Source organism: Octodon degus, unplaced genomic scaffold (assembly GCF_000260255.1).
Source record: "Octodon degus isolate 3935 unplaced genomic scaffold, OctDeg1.0 scaffold00192, whole genome shotgun sequence".
Taxonomy (NCBI): Eukaryota; Metazoa; Chordata; class Mammalia; order Rodentia; family Octodontidae; genus Octodon; species Octodon degus.
Window position 1 is genome coordinate 3,333,367 of NW_004524768.1, and position 27,810 is coordinate 3,361,176.

At 41.1% G+C, this 27,810-nt stretch overlaps 1 protein-coding gene across 2 annotated transcripts in view; it reads right to left on the reverse strand.

Moving 5' to 3' along the window:
• Nucleotides 1-8,574: 8,574 nt before the first annotated feature.
• Auh (AU RNA binding methylglutaconyl-CoA hydratase) overlaps nucleotides 8,575-27,810 on the reverse strand; it is a 187,173-nt gene continuing 167,937 nt past the window's right edge. Inside the window, exons 7-10 of one of the 2 annotated variants that reach the window (XM_004644097.2) lie at nucleotides 13,421-13,608; nucleotides 12,490-12,540; nucleotides 11,134-11,181; nucleotides 8,575-9,142 (exon numbers count right to left, since the gene is read on the reverse strand). In XM_004644097.2, the coding sequence (XP_004644154.1) occupies nucleotides 9,065-9,142; nucleotides 11,134-11,181; nucleotides 12,490-12,540; nucleotides 13,421-13,608 (365 nt within the window). In that variant the 3' untranslated portion in view covers nucleotides 8,575-9,064. The remainder of the gene's footprint in view (nucleotides 9,143-11,133; nucleotides 11,182-12,489; nucleotides 12,541-13,420; nucleotides 13,609-27,810) is intronic. The other variant, XM_023704215.1, reaches the window with a different exon arrangement.

Below are 27,810 nucleotides of genomic sequence, written 5' to 3' on the forward strand. Positions count from 1 at the left end.
AAAAAAAAAAAAAAGAACTTATATTTGGACTACAGTAAGAATATTAAACTTAGTAATAAAATATCAATACAAAAATAGTGAAAGAGCTTGAAAATACACTCATCCAAAGACGATATGCAAATGGCTACCACACACCTGAACATCTGTTCCATATCACAGGTCATCACAGAGAATAGCAAAGCAAAAGCACAATGGGATGCCACCTCACCTCACTAAGATGGCTACGTTGGAAATGTAAGTTAGTAACAAGTACTGGCAAGGTGGGAAGAAATTGAAACTCTCAGATATTGCTGGAGGACTGTAAAATGGTGCAGATGGCTAGTCTCCTCAAGAAGTCAAACACAAAGTTGTCATATGTTCCAGTAATTCCACTTTTAAATATACTCAAAAGATAACATATTGACACATGTACTCACATACACGTTTATGGCATTATTTATAACAGCCAATAAATGTGAACAACCCATATGTTTATCAGTTGGTGAGTGAATAAATGTGGTTTGTACAAGCAATAAAATATTGCCAGCCATAAAAAGAAATATTGATATATGCTACACCACTGATAAACTTGAAAATACTATGTTCAGTTTAAAAACTATAGAGGGCTTATGGGTTAGCTCAGTTGTTTAAGCACCGGCCCAGGCAAACCCGGTCAGGTGCAGAGGACTGTGGTTTGATCCCCAACCCCAAGTGCCTTACCAGACCTGCTCTTAAGGCAGGCTGAGCCAGCCCCCCCGGCAAAAAAACCATCCTTCTCAGTTTAAAAATTATACACAAAATGCTACGCAGTGCATAATTTCATTTATATAAAATGAAAATAGACAAATCCATAGACAGATTAATGGTTGTTGGGGGTGTGGCGATCAGTAGCAACTGCTAATGAAAAGACTGTGGAATTAGTGGTCATGGTGTACAACTCCAAGTATAATAAAAACTGTGAGGTATGCACTTAAAGAGAGACTTTTATGTTACATGAACTATGTCTAAGAATAGAAAAAAGAGAGAGAGAGAGAGAGAGACAGATAACAGAAAGGGAAAATCATCCAGGTGGCTTTTTCTCAACCCTGACTTCAAGGATACAAACCCAGAACAGTTCTTAAGTTATGAAAATGAGCCCAAGAGCACATAGCAAAGATGCCTGGTCCAGGTGCCCGAAACTCTTGGGATTCCTGCTCCTGGTCTGGATGAACAGACAAGGTGAGGTATTTTACACATGTGGCCTCCACTCATACCTACTGAAGATCAAAAGAAGCAGGGCTGGGCCACTGCCAAGATCTGGCTCTGCTTCTTGGTACCTTAAGCCTGCTTTCAAAGATTTATCCCTGGAGGAAACGAGTCATAATTTAAAATGTACACTCAGGAGGTTGTTTTGGAAATTCAATGTACGTCTTCATATCTATACATGCAAACATTTCTCAACACACACGAAGCATACTGAGTGTATGTGTAAACTGCAAATCATGTTAACTGAATGGGCTTGGGGTTTGGAGTTTCCCAGTCCTGCCTAAGCCTGGGCTGATGCAGGTTCCTGGGAGATCACTCACCTAACCAATCTCAGGAAAGCCTAGCCAGGACAGGCACCCTGTGTGTCTTTTCGGCACAGTAGATATCTCACCGCAGTCCCACAAAGACCAGAGGAAAAGAAAGTAGCTTTTCAGTGGTCTCCACATGCCTGCACTGGCGTTGAACAAACAATTACTGGAGTCACTGACCGGTATTAAGATTAGTCACACCTCTCCAGTAATTAGAATATTTTCTGCCAAGTCAAATGCTGCTGCTGTTTCCTGTTTCTTGGGCACATCACTCATATCTTGTGCTTACATTTTTAAAGCTCTCAAATTAGGGCCACTTGCAAGCAACTTAAAGGGTTCATAAAAGGTGTTTCAGAAAAGTGTTAATCAGCAACTCAAAAGAAATGTGACTCGATGCAAGAGAGCTCTTAAATGCTGGAACTTATCTCACTTGCCAAATACTGCACTTCCTGTGAACAGTACAAAAGCTTCATTCAGCTCTGTGCAGAGGCTGAAAATGAAAGTGACTAAGACCAGTTCTGAAAAGGTCAGGAAAGTGCACTCACCAATTTTTAAATTCTCTGTAACCTTCCCCTGTGAAGATCACCACTGAAAGTGCGTAGTTCCAAGCTGCGACTTGATGACACAGTGATTTCCCTGCTGCTCTCTGAAGGTTCCAGTATATGAGACTGCATTGAGAAAACACTAAACTATCAGCCTTTTAAATGTTTTAGGGGCCCCAGCCTCTGAGAGGCATGGCAGGGGCATTAGCTCAGGAACAGACCAAGATCTAGGCAGGAAACCGACCGCTTTCTGCGTGGCCAGGCTGACTGCGCTGGCTTCTAAAATCTTTCTGATGGGAGATGCAGCAGGGCCCACATGGGAAACCCAGCAGAATGATGATCAAATGGTTTTTCCCAGGGCAATCATTCGAATCCCCAAAATCTGAACTACAAATGTGTCACCTAGGTAACATTACTTTAAAGAAACAGAAACTCTAAACTGTGGGTTATCCTGAGGGCCATGACAACTAGCCAGCTCTCAGCCAAGTGCCTATTTTCTTTGCCTTTGGGCCCAGCCCACCGCGTGCCAGTGATCCAACAAGTCACAGCTGCACTTCACAGGAGACCTGTCTTGACTCCAGCTCCTCGGAATTCCCCAGTAAGGAGGGGCCTGCCCTAAGACAGCTACTTTATGCACTAGCAGCCCAGAGGAGTCTCAAGACCTGGGACCACCTCAAGTAGCTTCACCTCTTCATTTTAATCCTCATCTGTTGTACATCTGGATTTGTGTACGGGCAGTAAGGAAGGGTAGTTTTGTGGCTTTCTCCTGCTCTGTGGAAGCTTCTGAAATTCCAGATTCGGGCTGCAGTTCCACTGAGTAGCCACATTTCCCAGGACTTCTCTTTTCCAAGGTGAACATCCCCGTTCTTATATCTTCCAACTGACCATGAATGTGAAATCTACCTCCTTGTCCCAATGGGTCGCTTCTAAAATACAAAACAATAAATAGCCATCAGCACATCTGTATGAGACCTCACAAATTTCAAGGCACTTTGATACAGACCATACCCAATCTGTGTGTCTGCGCTGGCCATGAACTACTGAGTTCCTTTCATGTGATGACCCTCTGGGCATGGTCTCACTGAGAATCTTGCCCTCTGGCAAACCAGAGTACATCTATGACCACCCAAACTGTGTGTGACATTGACAACTAAACACAAGACATGGGCCAGGGATATAGCTCAGTGATATAAGCACATGCCTGGTAAGCACAAGTTCCCGAGTTCAGTCTGGTACAAAACCAAAACCAAAACCAAACAAACAAACAAAAAAATCCCCAAAACTACAACAACAAAAACCCAAAACAAGACAGGGCAAGTCCAACTGTTTTTGGGTTGCAGGTCTTAAGCAGGTTCTCAACGTTCAGAACAAAGAACTGAGTAGGAAGGACACCTAAAAGGAGCAGCAAGAATAAAAGTTTTTTTCACAAATGAAAGCACACACCACAGCATTGGTGTGGATTAATGAGAAGAGCTCATGACCCCAAATCAGTTTGGTGTTGAGAACCTTGAGAATAAGAGTTTGGAAGGGGGACTGAAGGGTTGTGAGGCAGCAGTTAGGGTGTGGCAAAGCTGGCTGGGAAATGACAAGGACCTGTCACTTACAAGATCCCAGGTTAGTGCCAAATAATTCACAGGCCCCTTTATGTGGAACATTTTGTGGGCTCCCACGAAATGTGGACATACAAGGACCCAGACACCATAAGGAACCTGATGACTTCTCATGGTCTCCCACTCCAGATCTCCTAGGTACACAGTGCATTTTATTTTATTTTTTAAATTTTTTTTCTTGTCTCTTGTTTTCTTTTATTAAGTGCATTTTATTTTGCATTTTTCCTTTCCTTTCTCTTCAGCCCACGTTTGCTCTGCAGAGTGAGTTCTTCCCTTACCCCTTCACTCCTCTCTTCAAAATAAACTTTTGACACCATTTTTGGCTTGTCTTAGCCAATTCTTCATTCTTCACAAAAAGAACATGAAAGACTTTGATCTGGTAAGCCACTTCTAAGGGACTGACGACTGTTGCTCTGAGATTTTGCCCTTGTGAATAACAGGCTTGGCTGTGCCCCTCCACTGGGCAATGGTGGACCACTAGGTGGTGACATTAAAGCAGTAGTCAATAAATGGAAATTAGGGATGGGATCAGCCAAGGGTTGAAGACCACTTAGTGCATGCTTACACTTACGGTGTATAAGCTGTGTTAGCTGGTTACTTTTTCCCATAATTTTTTTTTTTTTTTTTTTTTTTTTTTTTTTTTGTGTGTGTGTGTTTTTTTTTTTGGCGGAACCAGGGATTGAACTCAGGCCCTTGCGCTTGCCAAGGAAGCGCTTATTCCACTGAGCCATCTCCCCAGCCCTCCCATAAAATTTAGAAGGGATATTCTGGTCCTGGGCTAATGTTGAACTCAGAAGATGGAATCAGCCCAGAAAGCAGGTTTAAGGTAGGCCCTTCCTTCTTTCTACAGCTATTCCCTGGCTCCCTCCTAGCTCTTGACCCGGAGACACACTTCTGACTATTCCCCAAAGGTACATAGGATGGTCACTGAGTTCATCTTGGCTCCCTCTTGAGAAATATTGCTATCCAACAACAATATGTGTACCCTAGTGGTGAGTTTTGGGACATGGTGAGATGCAAGGTAGGAAATGATCACCATGGCATGTTGCTAACGCATCCCTCATGCCCATCACGACTGTTGAGCTCCATGGTGTCACCACTGAACATTGGGGCCCTGAGCACAGAAAGCCCAGTGTGAATCTTGTACTCTGCCTGTTTCTTATATTAAAAATTGACAAAGCTCTCTCTTAAAGTCTTGGTGAACATGAGAACACATGAACAGTGTCTCATATAGAGGAAGTGCTAAGAGGTACAAGCTCCAGTCGCTACCCTGCCTGCCTGTGTCACCAGACTGTTTGATAAGCACACTTTCCTTATCTCTGAGAGTGAGGAAATAATCAACGACCACCCCAGGTCAAAGGATGCTGGCTGACAGAATCACACTATCATGGCCTCTGGTGATGTCTCTGTCTCTGTTTTCCACATTAACAGTGGTGAAAGTCAAAAACTGTGGGTTCAATTCCTGACTCCACCCCATCTCTACTATGGCACTCAAGCTACCAAGCTGTTTATGTCCCACTCCCTTCTCACACCTTGTGAGGAACTACAGTAGGCATCTTTTCAGGGAGGTTGTGGATAGTAAGTAAAAATCCCTACAAACTCCTGGTAGGCAGGAAGAACGTCACAATGCAGTCATTATGATCACAAGATCCATTCCCCACTCACTCAGCTCATTTACAGGTTTTGTTCAGTAACCTTGTCAAAAGGCCCCTTAAAAATACATAATACTGGGGCCAGAGAGATGGCTCAGTGGAATAAAAGCTTCCCTGGCAAGCGCAAGGGCCTGAGTTCAATCCCCAGTTCGGCCAAAAAAAAAAAAAAAAATAAATAAAATAAATAAAAAAAAAAATAAAAAAAAAGTAAAAAAACATAATACTGTGTTTTCTTATTTTTTTTTTTTTTTTTTTTTTTTTTTTTTTTTTGCGGAACCAGGGATTGAACTCAGGCCCTTGCATTTGCCAGAGAAGTGCTTATTCCACTGAGCCATCTCCCCGGTCCCCTATGTTTTCTTATGTTCAAGCATACAGGGCTTAAATCCAGGGCCTCATGCATGCTAAGGACATGCTCCACCACTGAGTCACATTCCCAGTTGAACACTCCTCTATCTCAAGACCTTCAGAGGAAAGCAACATGTAGAACACTGCCTTCATGCCACCAAGGGAAGGACCACCTCCTCAAAGTACCTACCATCTACTGAGAAAGGGCCACTTCCCAAGAGACCCCAGAAGTGTCTGCTGTGCTGATGTATGGACAAGCACCCAGGCTGGTCCTGGTCATGGCTTGTCCTTTGCATATAATTCCCCCACTAGAAACCTAGTTCTCTTGTGGCACCCTGAGAATTATTTTGGAAAGCAAACATTGCCTAACAAGACACTTCAGGATAGGCAGTTATGTCTCCAAGGGACAGCTCAGGCGTTAGAGGTTCCCAGAGAGGTCTATGAAAATTCAAAAGAAGACATCCAAATTGTTTTTGTTTTTTTTTTTTATTTTCTGGTCTCTGAAATACACTCCTGCCAATTACCCCAACCACAAGCTGTGTCCAGTTTCACTTATGTAAAGAAATGGTTAATAATCAAAATGCTCTTTTCTCTTGTGACACATATATAGCATATACATGGTTACTCTTTAATAATCTATGAGAAAAACAATCTCTGTTGCTACTAGTAAAGCACAACAAACACTGACATATGTATCAGTTAATATTTAACTATGTTGGTAGACAAATAATGACTAGATTTTTTTTTTTTTTTTTGGTTTAAAAAATATTTATTTTCTGACCAGATTATTAAAGAAATGTCTGTTGCCAGGATCTTTGGATCTCATATAGGACTAAATGCAGCGCGGATCACAACAGGTAGAAATTGGCCAGCAGCCAGCCAGCGCCAAGCCTGTGTGAAACCCTGCCTTTTTTCTTAAGTGTCCTACTCAAGAATCAATAGTCCACTACCTAGTTGTGTAAAAGCACCTTCCTACATGCTGAAAGAAAAGCAATGCTCTGGACAGGCCAACGTGAGCACTAAGAAGGGGAAAGAAGAGTAGACTTGACTGATGGAAATCCAGATCCCTTAGAACAGGAAACACAATTAAAACGATGCTTTAAATCACAGAAACAAACCACAGAGAATCACAGTCTTCTCTTGGCTTTCAGAATTCTCTTTCCTTTGAGATTTCATTTGACTTTTGTAGGTAAATTATAAAATATCAAGCGCTGAATTAGAGCCACTAGATCTCATGATTTAAGTGAAATACATTTCTTCTCCATCTTGCTTTTACCCCTTGAATTATGAGTTTGCTCACTTCAATCCCTTTTCTGAACCTTCTCTAATCTACTCTGAAAACACATGTACTACCACCACATCCATGGCCTCATCATATCCCCAGCTCTAGGACTGACACAGCTCAGAGGAAGGGCTTACACTTCCCTGGAGCAGCTCAGCCTCTCCTGGAACCCCTGGGCTTGAGCTGCACATCAGAACTCTGTGTCAATAAGACCATTCTGCAAAAACAAAGTCATTTTCCTCTTGCTACATAAAGCCTGCAATACCAGATGTCATCACTGGACTGTTTTCATACTTATTTCCATGGCTTAACCAGAACTTGTTAGGATGTTAACAGTGGTCAGCCAAGCAACAGTAGATTGGCCTGTAAATCAAGTGAGGAGTCATTCAATACTTGCTCAATAACCTTTTTCCCACTAACCTGATTATCTACTATTGAGTTAAAATGCACGTCATTTCACATGCCTTGGATGGGACAAACTGGCCCAGAACTTTTACAGGTACCTAAAAGCAAGTGCCACCTCATTAATTGCAAATCACGCACAAAATAAATAGCTCAGCAACTTCATCAGTAAACAAACATGCACACCATCAGATAGAATCACTAGACAGTTCAAAGTGAATTTTAATAATAAGCTCCTTTTATTTTATGGTGATCAGCTAAGCTTTCATCATAAATCTGCAGTCTCAGCACCTAAGGTGATAAGAAAATAATCCACTCCTTGGTGTGCATACCTCAGGAAAGGTGGCCACCCATCTCTATCAGAAGAAACAGCAGCTGGCCTGTCCACTTTTGTGGACAGAATTTTAGAACTGCAAAAGTTGAATTTCCCAAGTTAAATACTAAAAACCTCAACATATTAAGAATTAAGTGCATGCTTTCAAAACAGCACTGAAGGTTAGGAGATGAAAATGTAAATACACAGTGGAGGAAAAAGGTCCACATGAGATTCATCTGGACCAAAGAAGGGTCTCTTTGTTGACAAGACACACCAAAGGCAGGTCTTGCCTCTAGCATGGCTGGGCTGGGACCTGGGTACCTCTGCAGAGGGCAGTATAGCTTCATAAAATGATGCAGAGTAAAGTGACATCAAATTAATTCCAACTCCCACACATTTCATGTCTGTGCATCCCCTGTCCTGTGGGCCTGGCTATAGATGCTCAAGTCTCTGGGATACTCCTATGATTTGCCCTGATATAGGAAGGCAGGTACCTGTGCCTACTGGAGGAAAAAAAAAGGGGGGGCTGCTGTGCTTACCCTATAAAGACAGGAAGTAGAGAACCACCCACTGCCCCATGCCATCTCAGGCCTAACAGAAGGCATGGTATTCTTTTCCTTCGGTCAATCCGTGAGGACTCTCTATGTCAGCAGGCCAGACCATGTGTTGGGATGGGGTCTTAACAGTTGACTGCAAGACCCTGTGGGCGTCTCTAGCTCTTAGGCCAGTCTCTGATTGGATTAACTCTGCAGTAACACTGTCTGCCAGGACGTGAGGAAGCTCCTGATGTAATCACTATGGAAAATTTCTTCCAGAGGACAACATGCAGTAATTTACTTAGCTAAAAGAGGATGGGGTAAGAGGAAAGTTTCCAAGATTTTTTTTTCATTAATTTTATTTATATTAGATAGTTTTCCCAGAATATCTTATCAATTCATTTTTATGTGTATACATGTGTGTTCATATTTAATAACTTCGGAATTTTATTTGGTATAACATCACATTTTTGGTGTATAGAAATAGCTTTATTTTCTTAACACAGCATAGACTTATCTGTATTATTCCCTAGAGTGTGCAATATATAAATTATTCACATTAAAAATTAAGAACAGAAAGCTTCATATGCAGGAAATATTTACAAATGTATACCTAATTTTAATCTGCTTTTGACAATATGCACTACTAGCTTTATACATCTGAATGAACAGACATGTGTACGTCGGCATGAAGAGGGCTTGGCTCCACATACTTTTTTCACACAAACTGTGAGTATCTCACTCTTCACTTTGGTCAGAGATCGCACGCGTTGAGGCAAAAAGCAGGTCAGAAAGACACTTCCAGAAGTACACTTACTACAGTGGCCTGTAAGAATTTCTGTTGCTTCTATTCCCCTTTATAGCGAGGAGGCCTCTTCTCTTTAAAGGCAAGAAGACCTTCCAGTCTGTCTTTTGTTGGAATGGTCTAAGAAAAACAAAGTATTATATTCCAAAAATTAAAAATACAGCAGTTAAAATCTGTCAAGGATTATCTAAGAAGACTCATCAGATGTTCATTCTGAAATCTCAAAATCTGTCATTTGAGTAATTCTCCTTATTATTTGACCAAATGCATTATCCTTACTCCAAATACAGCTTTTGTTTCAAATAATACTTTAAAAAAATTAACATCCTGTGTCAGTGTGGTCCACCTGTGTTGGTGTAGTAACGTGATGCAACAAATGATACACTTTTTTTTTTCCGGAACCGGGGATTGAACTCAGGCCCTTGCGCTTGCCAAGGAAGCACTTATTCCACTGAGCCATCTCCCTGGCCCCAAAGTTTTTAGTTTAGTTTTTTTTTTTTTTTTTTACACTTTGTTAATTAAAGTCCAGCTTCTATTAAAGTTAACTTGTGTGTTCAACATTGTCTGAGTTTTGACAAGTGCATGGCATGTGTTCCCCATCACAGTATCACTTAGAACAACTTGCTCATTCCGGACCAGTATCTCAAAATCTCCACTTTCCCTTTTTAGAATGCCACTAAACTGGAATCAAACAGTTTGTGGCTGCCTTAAACTGAACCGTACTTAGCAATATGTATTAAAGGTTGTGTCACGTCAGGCTGCATGACAGTAATTGACAGCTGTAATACCCACTGATGGGTGCACCACAATTTTACCCATTCACCTGCAGAAAGACATCTTGATTGATTCCAGGTTTTGGCAATTACGATTAAAGCTTGACTTACAGGGGTTTTTGTGGGTCTGTGTTTTCAACTTATTTGGATTAAAGCCAAAAAGCATGATTTTGGGGTCATATGCTGAGAGCAGATTTAGTTTCACCAGAACCTGCTAAACTGTCTTACAAAGCAGTTCACACCATTTTCCATTCCTGTTAGTGAAGCAAGAGATTCTATACCTCTGTATCTCTGTATCCTCATAAGCACTTGGTGTTTTCAGTGTTTTGGATTTCTGTCATTGTGCAGGCTGTCACTGGCATCTCAAACACTTGTTTAATTTTCAAATGTTGAATTTTCAAATTCCAGTTGGTTGGGAATATAAATCTTTTTATATGTTATTAGATGCAATTTGCTATTATTTCATTAAGGGTTTTGGGGTCCACATTCAGGAGACACATCTGTTTTTAATTTTCCTTTCCAGTAATATCCTCCTCTGATTTAGGTACCAGGACAATGCTGGCTGTATAGAGTAAGTCAGAAGTTTATTTTTGGGATCTACTTTTTGGAAGAGATTATAGAGATGTGGCTATTTTTCTTTAAATGTTTGATCAGATGTGCTTTAAGAACATGTTCTTGTGCGTTTTGAGTCTGAAGTTGTTTGTAAAACATTTAATTCAGTCATGGCATTTACACATCAACGACAGGTGACATACACATGCAAAATGCACACAGTAACATTCCAGATACTGCTCCTAGTTTATGGTGCTGCTTAAGTAGGGTCTGATGTAGTTATCATTCTCAGGAAAGGTACAACAAAACTCTTTAGCGGTTTCACATCTTCTGAAAAGGTGAGAGGCACTTTCTTTTTGAACAGAAGGAAATCTGTATATAAAAGAAAATGATCACTTCACTATGAACTTTTAGTGGTCTGGACAGAAGGCTCAGGACTTTAGAAAAATCCAGAGAGTCTGAAGCACCAGCACGGCGGCCTCCTCCGAGTGAGGAACCACATGCACACCCCTAAGTGACAACTAACCAGACACAGCCAGCTATAGCATAAACGGTACTTGGTCATTCTGACTTTTCTACATTATGGAGGCTCATTAGTGGGTGGGACAGTATCAATCGTAAGAACTGACAACAGTCAAGTCTCAGAATCTAACACCAATCCATTTGTGTGACTTTCAGATGGGATGATGGTAATCTGGCTCAGTGATACATAATTTATTTGAATTACACAGAAGGCACAGGATTTGGAAGGTGCATCCTCACTGATTTTGTGACTGTATGACATACCTGAGCATAACAAGCTTCTTCTATTGCTAATCCTGTTACCAAGTCAACCTGAAAATAAAAATTCATTTCAGCAGAAGTAACTTTTTAAAGGAAGATACATACAATAAAAATTCACGATGAACAGTCCTATTCCAAAAGAACAGAATTCTTTCTTTCTTTCTTTCTTTCTCTTTCTTTCTTTCTTTTCTTTCTTTTTTTTTTGTGAAACCAGGGATTGAACTCAGACCCTTGCGCTTGCCAGGGAAGCGCATATTCCACTGAGCCATCTCCCCGGTCCCCCTCAGAATTCTTTAATACAGTGATCAGAAATATGCACAGCTGCAAGACCAAAGCCAGCCTTCCTGGGCTCCCTTTTTGACCCTACTCCTCGGGCACTGTGTAACTTGGGCAAGCTACTTGACCTCTCGGCCTCTAAGGCATGTCTGAACAATGGCCTATCTTTACTACTCACTGAATGGAGCAGGAGATAGATATCATGTGGACTAAAGGAGTTTAAACAAGGTACACATAAAGCCAGCAGATAGCAAAGGCTATAAACAGTGTTGCTACTAATACTATTACTTCTACAAAAGGGTTGAAATAAACCAATCAGGGTCAGGGAGATGGCTCAGTAGAATAAGCACTTGCCTGGCAAGTGCAAGGCCCTGAGTTCAATCCCCAGTTCTGTAAAGAAAAAAAAAAAAAAAAAAAATAACAGTTAAATTCAATCTCATTTTATGGGCATAAAGTCAAGAATGATACAGAGGCTACAAGAGGCTTGTGTCTTCAAAGAGAAAAAAAGCTTTCTTCAAAGTTCCCTCATTTAACCAAAATGTAACAGATGCCATTAGAGCCCCAATGACAGGAGTGCCTATGCTACCCTGACCTCAGCCCCTACTCTCTAGAGGACCATGGGACACCCTGCAGATTCACTTGTTTTTGTTTCTCCCACTAAAGTCACGAAGAAGTTAAAGGAGAAGAGATCAGGACACAGCCTGAAACTAGCATTTTCCTTGGAATGGTTTTGTAATATTGACACTGAGAATATGTGTGACACATTTATGCATGCATGTATATATGTATATTTTTTTGAAAACAATCAATCCATTTTAATGGCAAAGATAACAAGCATGTCATAAGTTGCAGGGCATTGATGAGATTCTAAATTCTGTGATTATGATACTGAATTAGCAATAATCAATAAGCAGAATGAAACTAAGGATACAGCTAAAAAGAACCTCAGGGGCTTTCAATAATAGCTGCATTTAAACATCTGCATTTTAGAACATTAAAAATAAGGCAGAAGTCCAAACAAGGTGTGTTTAGATTAAATTTCCACTACATTCTAACCACAAGCTCAAACATTAAGGAACTTACCTCCATCCCTTGATTAATTGCTAATTTTGCCACTCTCATTGCAACAGGTCCCTAAAATTCAAATTAAAGAAACAAACTTTAGGGTTTTTTGTAAGTTGTCCATCTCAGTACAATTCCACTTCCCACAGCAGAATCTGTGGCACAGCCAACAATGAGTGTGAGACACTATATGGAAAAATCTCTGTTCTGGCTCTGCAAGGTCTCAAACAGCAACAGGAACAGCTGAGTTCCATGGTGAGTTTTCGATGGCATGGAACTGTTTCGCAGTGAAATCTAGAGCAGCGGTATAGCGTGGTACAGCTATTACAAAATGTTAATGTAAGAGCTATATTTTCTTTTTCTTTTTCTTTTTATTTTTTTGTGGTACTGGGGATTAAACTCAGGACCCTGCACTTGCCAGGCAAGCACTTACTCTACTGAGCTATCTCCCCAGCCCTAGAGCTATATTTTCTAAACTAAAACCTTCGTATTCAGGTTTAAATGCAGTGCTAGCACTCTGTGATGAGTAAGTGGGTTCTGAGTTATTGTCAGTCCTCTCTAGGAGTGTCACCCTCACTGCTCTAGATCCTAGAGGCAGCAGATTGTGTCTGTGCAGGTGAAAGCCTAGCACTCTGTACTGAACATCCCTCACAGCTAGGGTGGGAAGGACAGGAAGTCTCTGGCTCAGTATCACTAAGTAGGGGTTATGATCAGAGGGGGCTGTTGCCATCAACTACCACTGCGGATGGTGGGGTTCAGCACCGCCCATGTGAGAGCTGACTACATCTCTGCTCCCTTGGCAGAAGTAACTAGGATCTTAACAGTAAGCCAGCATAGTATTTCTAGTTTTACACCCACCATACACTGGCTGCTTGGAAGGCAGGCCAAGATCACCACTGGCATGTAAGACACTGTGCAGGGTAAGGAATGAAGGAGCTCTGGTCAGAGGTACCTGAGGTAGAAACTCTCTCGCTAGGTCCAGGGCCTTTCTGTAGGCAGCATCGCCCTCCTGGTTCTGCTCTAACACGTGGCTAACCAAGCCCAGAGCTTTGGCTTCTTGGCCATCGAGCACTCGTGCGGAGAAAATAAGCTCCTTGGCCAGGGACATTCCGATGGCACGCGGTAATCGCTGTGTTCCCCCTGAAAGGCAAGGCAGGCAAAGGTCTGAGACCCTCCAGTACAACACTGCACTGCTTCCTGTACTCCTGTCAGAATAAGCCAGGGCTATAAAGCTATACATCACACAGTCACTGGAAAACAACTTCAGAAGAGAACTGAACTCTTAAGTGGCTGACACAGTCATACTATCAAATGATTTCAGTCAGATTCCTAAATCGAACCCTTAACCACCAGTACACTGGAAGCATCAGATGAACAGCAGTGAACAACATGGTAGCCATGGCGAAACACAGGCCCCATCAAACCTGGCCCTCTGATTTCAGCTTAGACAGGACTCAATCACATACTTCTAAGGACTGTTATGGTGAATGCAACATAAACTTATTTTAATTAGGAAAGATAAAAGCAGGTAATTATTGTGAAAAATGACTTTGTCCTACCCTGTTTGTTTTTTCTGCCCACACCCCATCAACCTTGCTGTCTCCTCCCTTTTGAAGCTGCTCTCATACAGATGTGCCCTCTTCCCAATTCCTGAAAAATCCACGCAGTGCAGTTGTGCACTTTTAGCTCTAGGGACTTGAACTGATAAACTCCTCAACTGAACAGTGTGGCACAGACGGCCCTCTAGTAGATGAGACCTGTGTATTGCAGACTGGCCAGTTTATCCAATCCACCTATGTGTTCACTGAATGAAGCCAGATTGCACAAAACAGAAAGCTGGACAAAAGCCATTCATCAAGCTCTAGCCTCCATTCCACCAACAGTCACACGGAAGAGCTGTGACATTAGGATTGGCTTACACCTCTTCCTTAAATTGGCTGCTGCACTGTTGAGGGCATAGGTGGCCAGAAGCAGAGGAAAGACAGCCCACCGTCTACACAAACTTTCCTGGTTTCATTCGGCTCACAAAAGTTTGAACTGGTCTTTTTCCTCTGTGTAGTTACCAGCATTTAAAAAGCCGATGGCGCTTTTACCCAGAGCCAATCCACTTGCAAGCTGACTCCCACTGAGCCTTTCCGATGTTCCATTCCTTAGTCTGCCAGTCTCGGTCACTTCCCATCACCAAGACCTCACAGTGACAACCTCTGCTCTCCTTTGGAGGAAAAGTAAACTCATTTTTATTCACGTGTCTATGAAAAATAGGAAAAGCAATGAACACAAGTTTTGAGAAGGCTACTTGCCCTCTAGGTCTTCAGCAAAGCATGCCTGAGTTAGGAGGATTGAGCTTAGGATGCTATCTTTAACGTGTTAAGAACCATGACTGATATTTAGGACATATGAGTTCAACAAAAATAATTAAAAGCCTGCAAGAACTGGAAAACAGTATTTTCAGTACAGATTGTTTTCAAACATAAACAGAGTGATGCTTCTGTTAATGCATAGTAATGAAACTACCCAAGTAATTAAGAGACAGTGTGGACCAGTCAAATAGCTCAGCAGATTAAAGCACCTGCAAGCAGGCGCACGGGCCAGGGTTCAATCCCAGGCCTGCTATGCCAGCCCCGCCCCCGAGGCGCGCTGAGCCTGTGATTGGGACTGGGCATGGTGGCTCGCGCCTGTAATCCCAGCTCTTGGGAGGCTATAAATAGGTGGATCACTAACGAGTCTGATCTAGTAATGAGAACCTGAACACCCTGTAGACCCTTCCCTAAAATTAAAAAAAAAGAGAGTGAGCGAGAGAGAGAGCGCATGTGTTACATGTTCAACAGGAATACCAGCAAGTGTCTGGAAAGAAGTACTGCTAAATTTACATAAAGTGTAAACAATGACATCTCTCAGTACAGTAAACAGAGATCTGAGAACTCCAAGGACAAGGAACCTGATATGGATAAGTCATTCACCGAGTCTCTTAAAGCAACTGACTAGAACTCAGATATAAAACCATTATCCCAGATAACTATGTACTCAAGGAGCTATACTATTTTGATTACTGCAGCTCTGTAATATGTTTTGAAGTCAGGACTATAATGCTTCTTGCCTTGCTTTTTCTACTCAAGTTGGCTCTGGCTAGCTGGGGGTTTTATGCCTTTATACAAATTTAACAATTGTTTTTGCCATTTCTGTAGAGAATCTCATTGGTATTTTGAAGGAAATTATACTAACCCTATAGATTTACTTTGGGTAGTATGGACACTTTAACAAAATTGAGTCTTTCAACACACAACGTCAGGTATCTTTATCTTTCAAACTTCTGTTCTCTTTCACAAATGATTTTTGTTTTTATGCTAGAAACTCACTTTTTTGGTTAAATTTATTTCTACATATAAATGGGAAAGGTTTTTTCTTTTTTGATTCTTAGTTCAGATCATTTGCTACCAGTAAATAAAAAAGCATCCTTTTTAAATGTTGCTTTGTATCCTGAAACATTACTGAATTAGTTCATTATTTCCAAATCATGTTCAATCTGTACACAGTGACAATCTGACTTCTTGTCCATCTTGGATTTTTCTTCTTTCTCTTGTCCAACCGATCTACCTGCTATGATCAATAAAAGTAGCAAAAGTGAATATGACTATGTACTATGATCTTCTAGATCTTAGAGAAAGTTTTCAGCCTTTGTGCATTCAGTACTAGGGCAGCTGTTAGCTAATTTTTATGTTCGTATGATTTTCATTTTATTTTTTGATACAGGGTCTCACTAAGTGGTCCAGAGCAGCCCTGCACTTTTTATATTGCCCAGGCTGGCTCTGAATTAATAATTCGCTTTCACCAGTCCTAAGTACTGAGATGACAGACATACATCACAACATCTGGTATATGTGCACACACAGTGGATGGCCTACACTATGTTGAGGTATGCTCCTGTAACTAATTCATTTAAAATTTTATCATAAAACAATGTTCAACTTTATCAAATGGCTTTTCTGTACCGATGGAGATAAGCACATGTTATTTGATCTTCATTCCACTGATGAGTTGCATCATGTTTTTGATCTGCTTATATCAAATCAGCCTTATATCCCTGGGATGAGTGCCCTGTTTATGTATTGTTAGATTAGGCTTTCTAGTATTTTGTTAAGAACTTTCATATCTATGTTCACCGAGGACACTGGCCTGTAACTATCTTTTCTTGTTTGTTTGTTTTGTCCTTGTCTAGTTCTACTAACAGGATAATGCTAGTATTATAGAACAGTGTGGAAGAATTCCTTCCTCCTTGATGCTTTAGGAAGAATCAATCTTAATTCTTTATTTTTTGCATTTTGATTTTTTTTTTTTTTTTTCTTTTTGAAACAAAGTGTTGCTATGCAGTTCAGGCTAGCCTTGAACTAACTTTGTAGTCCAGATTGGCCTTGAAATCACAGAGATCCTCCTGCCCTAGCCTCCCAAGTGCTGGTATTATAGATGTGCACTATCAAACCTAAATGAGACAGGGTCTCATTCTGTGTAGCTTGGGCTGGCCTTGAATGGATTATGTAATCCAGGCTGGCCTCAAACTCAGGATAATCCTCCCAGTTTAGCCTCCCAAGTGAGATTATAGGTGTGTGCTACCATGCTCAGCCTCTTTAAGTTTTTGATAAAACTTAAAAAGTGAAGCCATCTCGTCCTAGATTTTTCTTCCATAGATTTTTGTTACTATTGGCTCAATCTAATTATTCATTTTTGATATGTTTAGGTTTTCTACTTTGATTCAACCTTGGTAAGGTATATGCATCTAAGAGTGTGTTCATTTCTTCTAGGTTATCCAATTTGCTGATACACAGGCATTTGCAGCAATCACTAATAACCCCCTGTATTTCTGTGATGGACCTAGAGTGTGTGATGCTAGAATTAAGGCTGTATGATTAGTAAGTTAGTCCACTGATTGGTTTGGCACACTTCTTAGTCCAATATCCCAATATCCATATATTGGGAAGATCCACTGTGAGTGTGAGTATTGTCTGACCCAAGTGTGTGGAGCCTAGATAGAATACCATGGACAGAAAGAGTCCTTTGCTTGCTTTACTTCCTTTGATTGCCTGTTTTTGCTGCCTTTTGCCTGCCATGAACTGTTTTTCCTCTGCAATAGACCTCTGTCATCCTATCCTGCCTTGGAGCCAGCCAATTATGGACTGAAACCTCTACAAACTGAAATAACATTCCTCCTTTAACTTTGGGTATTTTGTCTCAGTAATAATAAAGTAATTAAGACATATGGTAGTGATAGGCTGCACTCTTTCTCCTTTTCTTGAGGCAGACAATGATGGCTATAAAGTTCTCTCTTTGTGCTGCTTCTGATGCACCCATAGATTTTAGTATGTTGGTTCCATTTTCATTTGCTTGAAGAAATGTTTACATTTCCTTCTTCATGTCTTCTTTTATCCAGTAATTGTTTAGGAGTGAATTGCTTAATTTGCATGTATTTTTATATTTTCCAGTTTTTCCTTTCACTTGTTTGTGGTCAGGAAAGGGTTTCTACTGTATTTTCAACTTTTAAAAATTTACTCGGGATTGTTTTGTGGCCTAGCATGTGGCCTGCTGCTGAGAACGTTTCTGCAGCAGTGGGATGAAGCCGCCTGGAGAGCTCCAACAGGCCCACCTGCTCGAGGGGAGAACTTAGCTCCCATTTGTTCTTTGCTGATTTTCTGCTTGAAAGATCTGTACATGCCAAAAAATACTATATAAGGTCTCCTACTATCATTGTATTGGAGTCATCCCCATTTAGGGGAGATTATTATTTAATTATTATTTTTAATGTATTTGGTTGTTGCAGGGTCTCACAATGCAGCTTGAACTCAGTGATCCTCCTGTTTTCAGACTCCCCAGCACTGGGATTACAGATGCACACTACCACGGCCAGGCTCTTGCTGACTCAGCCTGCCCTGGGGGCGGGGCTGGTGCTGCATGTGGTACACAGGATTGAACCATGGTCCCTACACTTGCCCAAGCAGGCACTTTAGTCTGCTGAGCTATCTCACCAGCCCTAGAGGAGATTATTAATAGCTTCTCTATATATTTGGGTATGCAATATTGGGTACATATATATTTAGATCTATTATTTCTTCTTACATGGACGTCTCTGATTCTTTTTTATTCCTTTTTTTTTTTGGTTTGGATACAGGGTCTTGCGATGCAGCTCAGACTGGCAGTGATCTTCCTGTCTCAGCTTCCTCAGCACTGGGATTAACGGCATGTGCCACCATGTCCAGTTCTGGGGCTGGCATGGCATGTGGTACTGGGGATTAAGCTCAGGACCTCATGCTTGCCAGCAGGCACTAACACCTCTGAGCTATCTCCCCAGCCCGTGTGTTCCTTTTTGTATATGGTATAAAATATTCACACTGTCAAAAAGAAACTTTCTTAAACAGTTACACAAATACATGATTGGAATACAAGAACATATGATTGAAATCACCCATTTCCTCTAAAATTTTATCTTAATAATGCTTGTTTAGTAAAAAAATTATTTTTCTTTGGTGTTATCAAACTAGAAATGAAGGGATGGTTTGCATTATATTTTTTCATTTATGGAAATGAAGGTACAGTCCCATTAGTTTCCCTAGGCATACAAAACTGTGATTCCAGACCATATAAAAATTGTATGATCTAAATGGGGCATGGTAAGGGCCAGCCAGATAGCTCAGTGGACCAAAGACCTTTAGCAGAGTACAGTGGCCGGGGTTCGATCCCTGGCAAGACATGCTGGTCCCAGCTCCAGGGCACGCTGAGACTGCAATTGAAACTGGGCATGGTGGCGCGTGCCTGTAATCCCAGTGCTTGGGAGGCTGAAAACAGGAGAATCACCATCAGTCCAGATTTACGTAGTAAAACCCTGTACACCCTGCAGACCCAGTCCTAAATTCATAAAAATCAATCAATCAATCAATCAATCAATCAATCAATCAAATTGGGCATGGTGCCACAGATGTGTAACACAGTACTCAGAGACACCAAGGCAGGAAGCATGCCAAGTGTGAGCCAAGCTTGAATAACTTCATGACTTAGCAAGACCCTACCTAAAATAAGGATGTAGCTAGGTGTGAAGGCCCTGAGCTTAGTCCCCGGTACTACTAAAAGAGGGGAAAAGAAAAGGTTCTGTCCTGTTTGTTTTAAAATTCATAATTATAGTTTAAGTAAAGAGATTTACAAATGGAAGGTATAATGCCATGTGACATAAAAAAGCTAAACATGACTGATACAAAATCTCAGATTTTTACAAATACAGTTAGCCTATATTTGTTTCCCAGAATAGCCTAAATTAAAAAAAAAATGTATGTGCTAATAACCTGGCTCAGCTGGGTAGTATAGGTTACGTTAATGAGAAGCTACTGCAAGACTCAATGTTGCTGTTGGGCAAGGAAGCAAAGGTCTGGGCAGCTCTGCATCCTAAGCTAAAAGACAACACATGCCACTGAAACGCTGGTGCAGCCCAAAGGCTTAAGTGTACTTAATTCAATTCACCTGCTATCTAATTATGGCTATTAAACCCGAATATTAACTTAGAATCAGGTAAAAATGAAGATAGCATCTTATTTCTGTGTCCCTTGGGCATCTGAGCTCAGGATACCCCAGAGTGAATACTGACATCTCAAGTAGCAGTAGCACCAACAGTTTTGGTGATTAAGCAAATTAAACAGTGACATTAAAACGAGGTCTGTCCTGAATGGAATTAAAATCATCTGAGGCTCACAGAGCCATAATGTGCTGACAGAGCTGTACCACACCCTATTCAAACTCATACCACTGCCCACTCTAACAGCATCCAATACAGAGCCCAGGCCTCGGGCAAGGAGAGGCTCCCTTGGTCACAGCCACACACTCGGACAAGACAGCAGCCAGTGAAATACTCCAGGGACATTCTTCAGGCAACCCACAGCACTACCGAGTACAGTTGTGTATGTGTATAGGAAACTGAGATGAGAGTTCATAAGGCTTCTGCTCAAAAGCAAGCACCTCACATTGATTACAGTAAATAATGTATTATAAATAATATATTTTAAAAGTGGTCAAAGAATTTAACATTCTTAACAACAACAACAACAACAACAACAACAACAAAATAACATGTAAAGCAGTACATATGTATTGTAGCTAGGGGTTTGCCTAGGGAAAGTTTAATACATGACACACAATTAATGTTTTTATAATAGTGACTGAAAGAGTTTAGTACAAAACAGTGCAGGAAATCTGTCCACACACTAAAGGCCCAATCCAGCAGAGGGCCTGGATCCTACAGCAATATGCTGCGTGAGTCCAGATGAAGACCTAGAGCCCATCAGAATCCATGTTCCCCATGAGTCCTAGAGCCCACAACAATGTGTCATGCAAGTCTGTATTAAGCATTGGGACGGGAGGACTGGAGGGGCCCACGAGATAGTTTGACAGTCTCAGACCTGCCTGAGAAGCACAAGGATCTGGATTTGATCTCCGGTACCATATGCTGTGCTACATGATGTGCCAGCCACCAAAACTGGGTGTGGTGTTGCATGCCTGTAATCCCAGGGCTGGGGAGGCTGACACAGGAAGATCACTATGAGCCCAAGCTGCGAAGTGAGACCTTGTATCAAATAAATAAATACATAAATAAATAAGTGATTTTTTTTTTTTTTTTAAATAAAGGATCCGCACTGGAAAGGCCCAAAGGTCATGATGGAAGCTAGAAAGTTTGCTCCAGTGGGATGAAAGATCTGTGCCAGCAGGCTGAGCGATCTGCACTGAAGCCAGGAAGCAATACCCAAAGTAAGGACCAGCGCTCTCCCCAAAAGTACCACAGCCATCCTCAAAACCAAAAAGATCTCATCTCTTCTAGGACACTGAACAGTGTGCCATCTGCCCCACCAGAGCCAGGAACTCATGCTCAAAGGACCAGAGTTTCCTCAAAGTGAATTGTAGCCATTCTCAGTGGCAACAAGGTCCCAGGCTCCTTCAACAACAACCAAGTTCATAGGGAAAGCCAGTAAGACAGCTCCCCCAGGAGGAGCCACAGCTCCCAGCAGCTCTGGACAGCTTCCCTTTTTCTTCTTTAGTTCTTTTTATTTTGTTGGTAACAATCCTCAGGTGGACCTCCAACACCCAACAAAATGCTAGTTCAGTTCAGCTGAATGTTGCAAATTGACTACCAGTTGTCAATCTATCACATTAATTAGCCTGACTGAATTGTACATAGATTAAAACATCATACTCTAAGTGGTAAATACACAATCACAACTTGCTAATTAAGAAGAAACTGAAACATTAAAAACAGCCGCCACCTCACACCTTCCTCAGAATATTGAATTGGTAGCTCTGTTTTTGGTACTAGGAATTGAACTCAGGACCTTGGGTTTGCCAGGCAAGTGTTGTGCTAATGAGCTATCTCCCCAACATTTTTTTTTTCCATAAAAAAAACTACTTCGGAGTCCCTTCATTGCCCACCAGATACAGGCACAGGGGATACAGCTGTGGGCAACAAAATGCTCCTGCCTCTGGAGTCTGACACTGGTGGGGAAGCCCAGCAGGACACAGATAAGTGCTGACAGGTAGTGCGAGTAGAAAGTCACTGAGCATAAGGTGATAGTTTTAAATTGACAGTCAGGGAGGGGCTCTTGAGCAAGTGATCCTGAAACTTAGGTCAGGAGTAAGCCAGAGGTACCACAGCAACTGAGTAATGGGTTTCCTGAAGGGGCACATGTTATGCAAGTCCTGTGGGCTACAGGGAAGCTAGCGTGGTTAACACACAGAGCAGGGTGGGACCCCAGGATTCCTGTTGGCCCCGAAAGGCGTCAGGTCTGCTGACTAGACAGGAAGCACTGAGCATCTGGGGGCAGCCTCTGAGAAACACTGTTGGGGGACAGTCATTCTGTAATGTAGTTTTGGGTCTGAGGCAGAGTAAAGGTCATTACTATCTGAGAAGATGGAGGAAATAGGTAGATTGTCATAGTTTGTGAGGCAGGACTCCAGCAAGCCTGGAAAGAAACTTCCAGACTAGTTCCTCAAATGCTCTGAATGTCTGTCATGTGTCCATAGCTCAAGATCCAATGCGTCAACTTAAGTCCTAGCCTTGCTTTTGTAGCCCTTGGGTCTCTACCTCAGAAAAATGGATAGATTCTTAGATACATATGACCAAAAGTGAACTTAAAAGTCTTAAATAATCCAGTATTAGGCAGTTAAACTGAAGCAATAATAAAAATACTACCAACTAAGCAAAGTCCAGTAACTGATATATTCATTGCTGAATTCTATAAGAACTTCAGGGAAGATCTAACCCCACTTCCTCAAACTGTTTTACAAACACTTAATAGTCCAATTATTTAAAAAAAATAATGACCAAAAATTAAGATTTTGGTTGATTTTTATTTTTTAATTTTTATAAAGTAATGTAATAGGAAATAAAAAATGACAAATTTATCATATTTATTCGATACAAGAAATAACATCTGCTCAAGCAGTACTCGGGATCATGAGTACATAAACAGACACTGCCCAAGATACACATGGGACAAACTGTTAAGTGGTTAATGAAACTTAAAGAGGAGTACTCTTGAAGTCACTCCTGGAAGTTAGCATCACTCTGATTCTAAAAGCAGACAAGGATCCAACCAACAAATAGAATTACAGGCCACTCTCTCTCGGGAACATACATGCCAAAGTCCTCAACAAGATACTGCAAAAAGAATGCAACGAATCATTGAAAAGATTACACATCATCAACATGACCAAGTAGGCTTCATCCCAGGGATACAAGTATAATTCAACATATATAAATCAGTAAATATAATGTATCACATAAACAGAACCAAGAACAAAAATCACAAAATCATTCAACAGATGCAGAAAAAGCCTTTGACAAAATCAGTATCTATTCACGATTAAAACCCTGAAGAATGGGGCCAGGGAGATGGCTCAGTAGAATAAGCACTTGCCTGGCAAGCACAAGGGCCTGAGTTCAATCCCTGGTTCCACCAAACAAACAAATAATCAAACAAACCCTGAAGAAGGGGCCAGGGAGATAGCTAGCTCAGTGGAGTAAGTGCTTGCCTGGTGTCCTAGTTACTCTTCTCTTGTTGCTGGGACAAATACCCGACACTCAAAATGAAGGAAGGAAAGGTTTATTTAGCTCATAGTCACTGGAGGTTTCAGTCCATACTCAGCTGGCTCCAAGGCAGAGCAGCACACAGAAGACGGCAACCTTTCCTGGTGGTGGCAAAGAGCAAGAGCCCAAGGGAGGGGTAGCAGCAGCTCAAGCAGCTAGCTTCTCTTCCCTCCTTACATTGTATTGTAAATTACCTGCCCCAGGGCAAGTGCAGCATCCACACCCACAATAATCAATCACAAACTGCTGAAGCCGCCCCAAGACTTCAAGAGGCTTTGGGGGGACACCTATACAGAAACCATAATGCCTGGCAAGAGCAGGGTCCTGAGTTTGATCCCTGGTACCACAAAAAATAAAAACAGGGATGGCCAAATAGCTCAGCTGACTAAAGCGCCTGCTTAGGCAGAGAGCAGCAGCCAGGGTTTGATCCTAGGCATACCCTGTGGGCCCCACGCCCAGAGTGCACTGAGATGGTGACTGAGACTGGGTGTGGTGGTGCACACCTGTAATCCCAGTGCCTGGGAGGCTGAAAACAGAATCACAAGTCCAATCTACGTAATGAGACCCTGTGCACCCTGTACTAAATATATAAAAATAAAATATAAAAACCCTGAAGAAATTAAGTACAGAAAGACCTTATCTTAATGTGATAAAAGCCACTATGACACACCAACTGCCAATACCCTAATAATGGGAAAAAACTGAAAGTTTTCTCTGTAATCAGGAACAAGACAAGGATGTTTGGGCTGGGAAGATAACTCAATGGCATAAGCGTCTGCCTAGCAAACACAAGGTCCTGAGTTTGATCCCCTGTACCAAAAAATAAAAAGAAAGAAAGAAAGTTCACTACTACCATTCCTATTCAACACAGTCTTCAAAAAAATTAACCAGAGCATTCAGGCGAGTGAAGAAATAAAAGGGATACATACAAGCAAAGAAGTTAAAGTATTATTTGCAGATAATATAACCTATTTATAAGACGCCCTCAAGGCTTATTAAGACTCCTAGAATTAAAAAATCAAATTCAGAGGGCTGGCCTGAGAGCTCAGTGGACCAAAGCACCTGCTTAGGCAGAACACAGTGGCTGGGGTTTGATCCCTGGCATGCCGTGCCGGCCCCACCTGTGGGGCATGCTGAGACTGTGACTAAGACTGGGCATGGTGGTGTGCACCTACAATCTCAGCACTTGGGAGGCTGAAAACAGGAGAATCACTATGAATCTGATCTACATAGTAAGACCCTGTAGACCCTGTCCTAACTACAGAAAATAAATAAATAAATACAGCAGGATAAAAGATGAACCTACAAAAACCAGTAGTGTTCCTATACATTAAGAATGAACTCATTAAGAAAATACAAAAATCAGTACCACTCACAGTGATGGCACAAAAACAGATGTAGATCAATGGAACAGAATACTGTAGAAAAATCAGAAACAACCCGAGGCACAGTGAGTTATATGATGTTTAATAAAGGGGCCAAAAACATACACTTCAGAAAAACTAGCCTTTTTAATAAATTGTGCTGGGAAAATTGGAAACCTGAATGTAGAAGATTGAGTCTAGGTCTGTGTTTCTTACCACGTACAGTGGTACCTTGGTTGAGGAATGCTTGTTTTGCGAACAATTTAGTTCACAAACAGAATCATTCAGCAAGATTTTATTTTTGTTTGCAAACTCTACATCAGGTGACAGGCAGACCAACACTATCTTTCCCACATGAACACAAATGTTGCCATCTCTTCCAGAACTGTGCAACAATTTAAGTTTGTGAACCAACACATTATGCTACTAAACTAGAATCAAATGAAGCAAAGATCTAAATGTTAAAACAGAAACAATCTGCTGGAAGACAAAATAGGTAAATGTCTTCAAGACATAGGCATAGCAAGAACTTTCTGAACAGAACCCAATGACACAAGAAATAGTATCAACAATCAACAAATGGGGCCTTGCTAAATGAAAAAGCTGGTGATAATGAAAAGGAAAAAAGGAACCTGTCTACATTGCTGGGAAATGTAAACTACTACAGCTACTATTACATTATGGAGATTCCTCAAAAAGCAAAAATTAGAAATCTTATTTGACCGAGCTATTCCCCTTACAGTTATCTTCCCAAAAGAACTGAAGACATCATATTATAGTGTTACAATGCACACCCATGTTTAGAGCAGCACAATTCATACAGCTATATTTTGGAAATAGCCTATGCGTCTACCAACCATGAATGGCTAAACTGTATTTATACAACTGAAATAATACTCTGCCATAAACAAGGATAAAGTTGAAGCATTTGTAAGTAAACACATACACCTGAAGACAATAAAATTAAGTGAAATAGTCACAGAAGCTTAAATATCACATGGCTTCTCTTACATGAGAATCACAAAGTATAAATAAAGGACAAAATAATAGCTAGGTAATAGCAAGCAGGGAGATCTTTTTCAAATAGGAAGCAGAACAAGAGAGGTAAAGAAGGAGTGATGGGGAAATGGAACAGAAAAATAATTTAGAAAGAAAACTACAGCTTTTGCAAATGAGCACAGAGGACCAAGAATTAAAAGGAGCAGGAAGGCTTTGGAGGGGCAGAAGACAAAAAAAGAAAAGGAAAAGAATTAAGATGTGCTATGTATATTACCAACTTCCCAAGATACATGTAATCAGGTACTGCAAACACACACTAATAAAAAGTAAACAATGAAGTCAACAAAAGTACAACACTGGAAAAAATGTAAAAAAGAATAAAAAACACTCCCTGCTACCTCTTGGCAAGGAGATCATCCACTCTGTGGGGAAATGCTGGCTACAACATGAGAATTCAAAGCCAGCACTGTAAACTCTAAGTGGAAAATAATACCACATACTGATGCTACTTTAACTGTCACTTTACACATACTAAAATCATTTACAGTAAGCTTAACTGACATTTCATGATCAATTGTAATTGTTAATAATTGAACACAATTTATAATTTTGGATTACAAGGTACTTTTTTTGGTGGTACCGGAGATTGAACTCAGGACCTTGTGCTTGCCAGGCAAGCATTTATTGTACTGAGCTATCTCCCCGGCCTATAAGGTACATTTCTGAAAGGCATAAAATACTAGGTTTTGTTTTAGTGTTCATCTTTTCCTTCCTTTTATGAACTCACAGAGCAAAACTATAGTAACAGACAGATACAACAAAACTTCAAGGTCAAAGCTACAATGACAGTAGTATTTACTGGCAGGATTAGCAGTGACCTTTGACTTTTAGAAATAAATATCATTATTAAACTGCTTACAAAGCCCATCTTGCAAAGAGAAAGCACCACATGAAGGTACTTGTTCCACTGCAGTGATTTGGACTACAATGGCCTTGGCAGCCAATCCCTCTGGGCCTCTGTGTCAGAGCTTTAGGCAAGAGCCTGTCACAGAACTGGACTCTGAGCTCACCAAACTGACTTCCTCTTGCTTTTAAGATGAAAGAACCAGGTCAAAGACAAGTGAGCTATGTGAGCAAAGATGGCATATTTATTGTCCTTAGACTGTGTCACAATCATACAAAAACCATAAAAATATTTACCCTTCAACTTAAGACCACAGTGTTGTAATACTTTCTATTACACACACACACACACACACACACACACACACACACACACACACACGAAACAAGACAAGAATATCTGCAGAGAATATCCTACCTGGCTGAATCCCAGCAGGCTTATCTGGAATATACCAGTGTAAGTTCAGTGCAGCTCAAGTTAAAGCAGCACTTAGCAAAATAAGGATCTGGGTAGAAGAGACAGGTTGTACAGGGAAAGAGGTCTATAACGAGGGAAAGACCTCATTGGGTTTTCTGGCTAATCCTGACTAGAGAGGGTAGCTTCACTGGAGAAAGCTCTCTCTCTCTCTCTCTCTCTCTCTCTCTCTCTCTCTCTCTCTCTCTGCGCCACTATATTAGTGCACTAGGCCCTTTACTTAATTGCTAACTCAGCCTTGCACATAGGGCCTCTACAAACTCTAGGAATAAGACCTTGACAAGACAAAAGAAAGCCAAATAAGGTTCACATAAAACTTGGACCTAGACAATGATACCCAAATTAAAGGCCTTGGATCTTCAGACCTGAAATAAGTTAATTAGGTTGTAACAAGCTCCAGGGGAGAGTCTCTTCTGCCACATTAATAAAAAGGGATGGGAACAAAAGGACCCTTGGTCTTTCATCTCTCTAGAGTCCCCTACTCTGATTTAGCA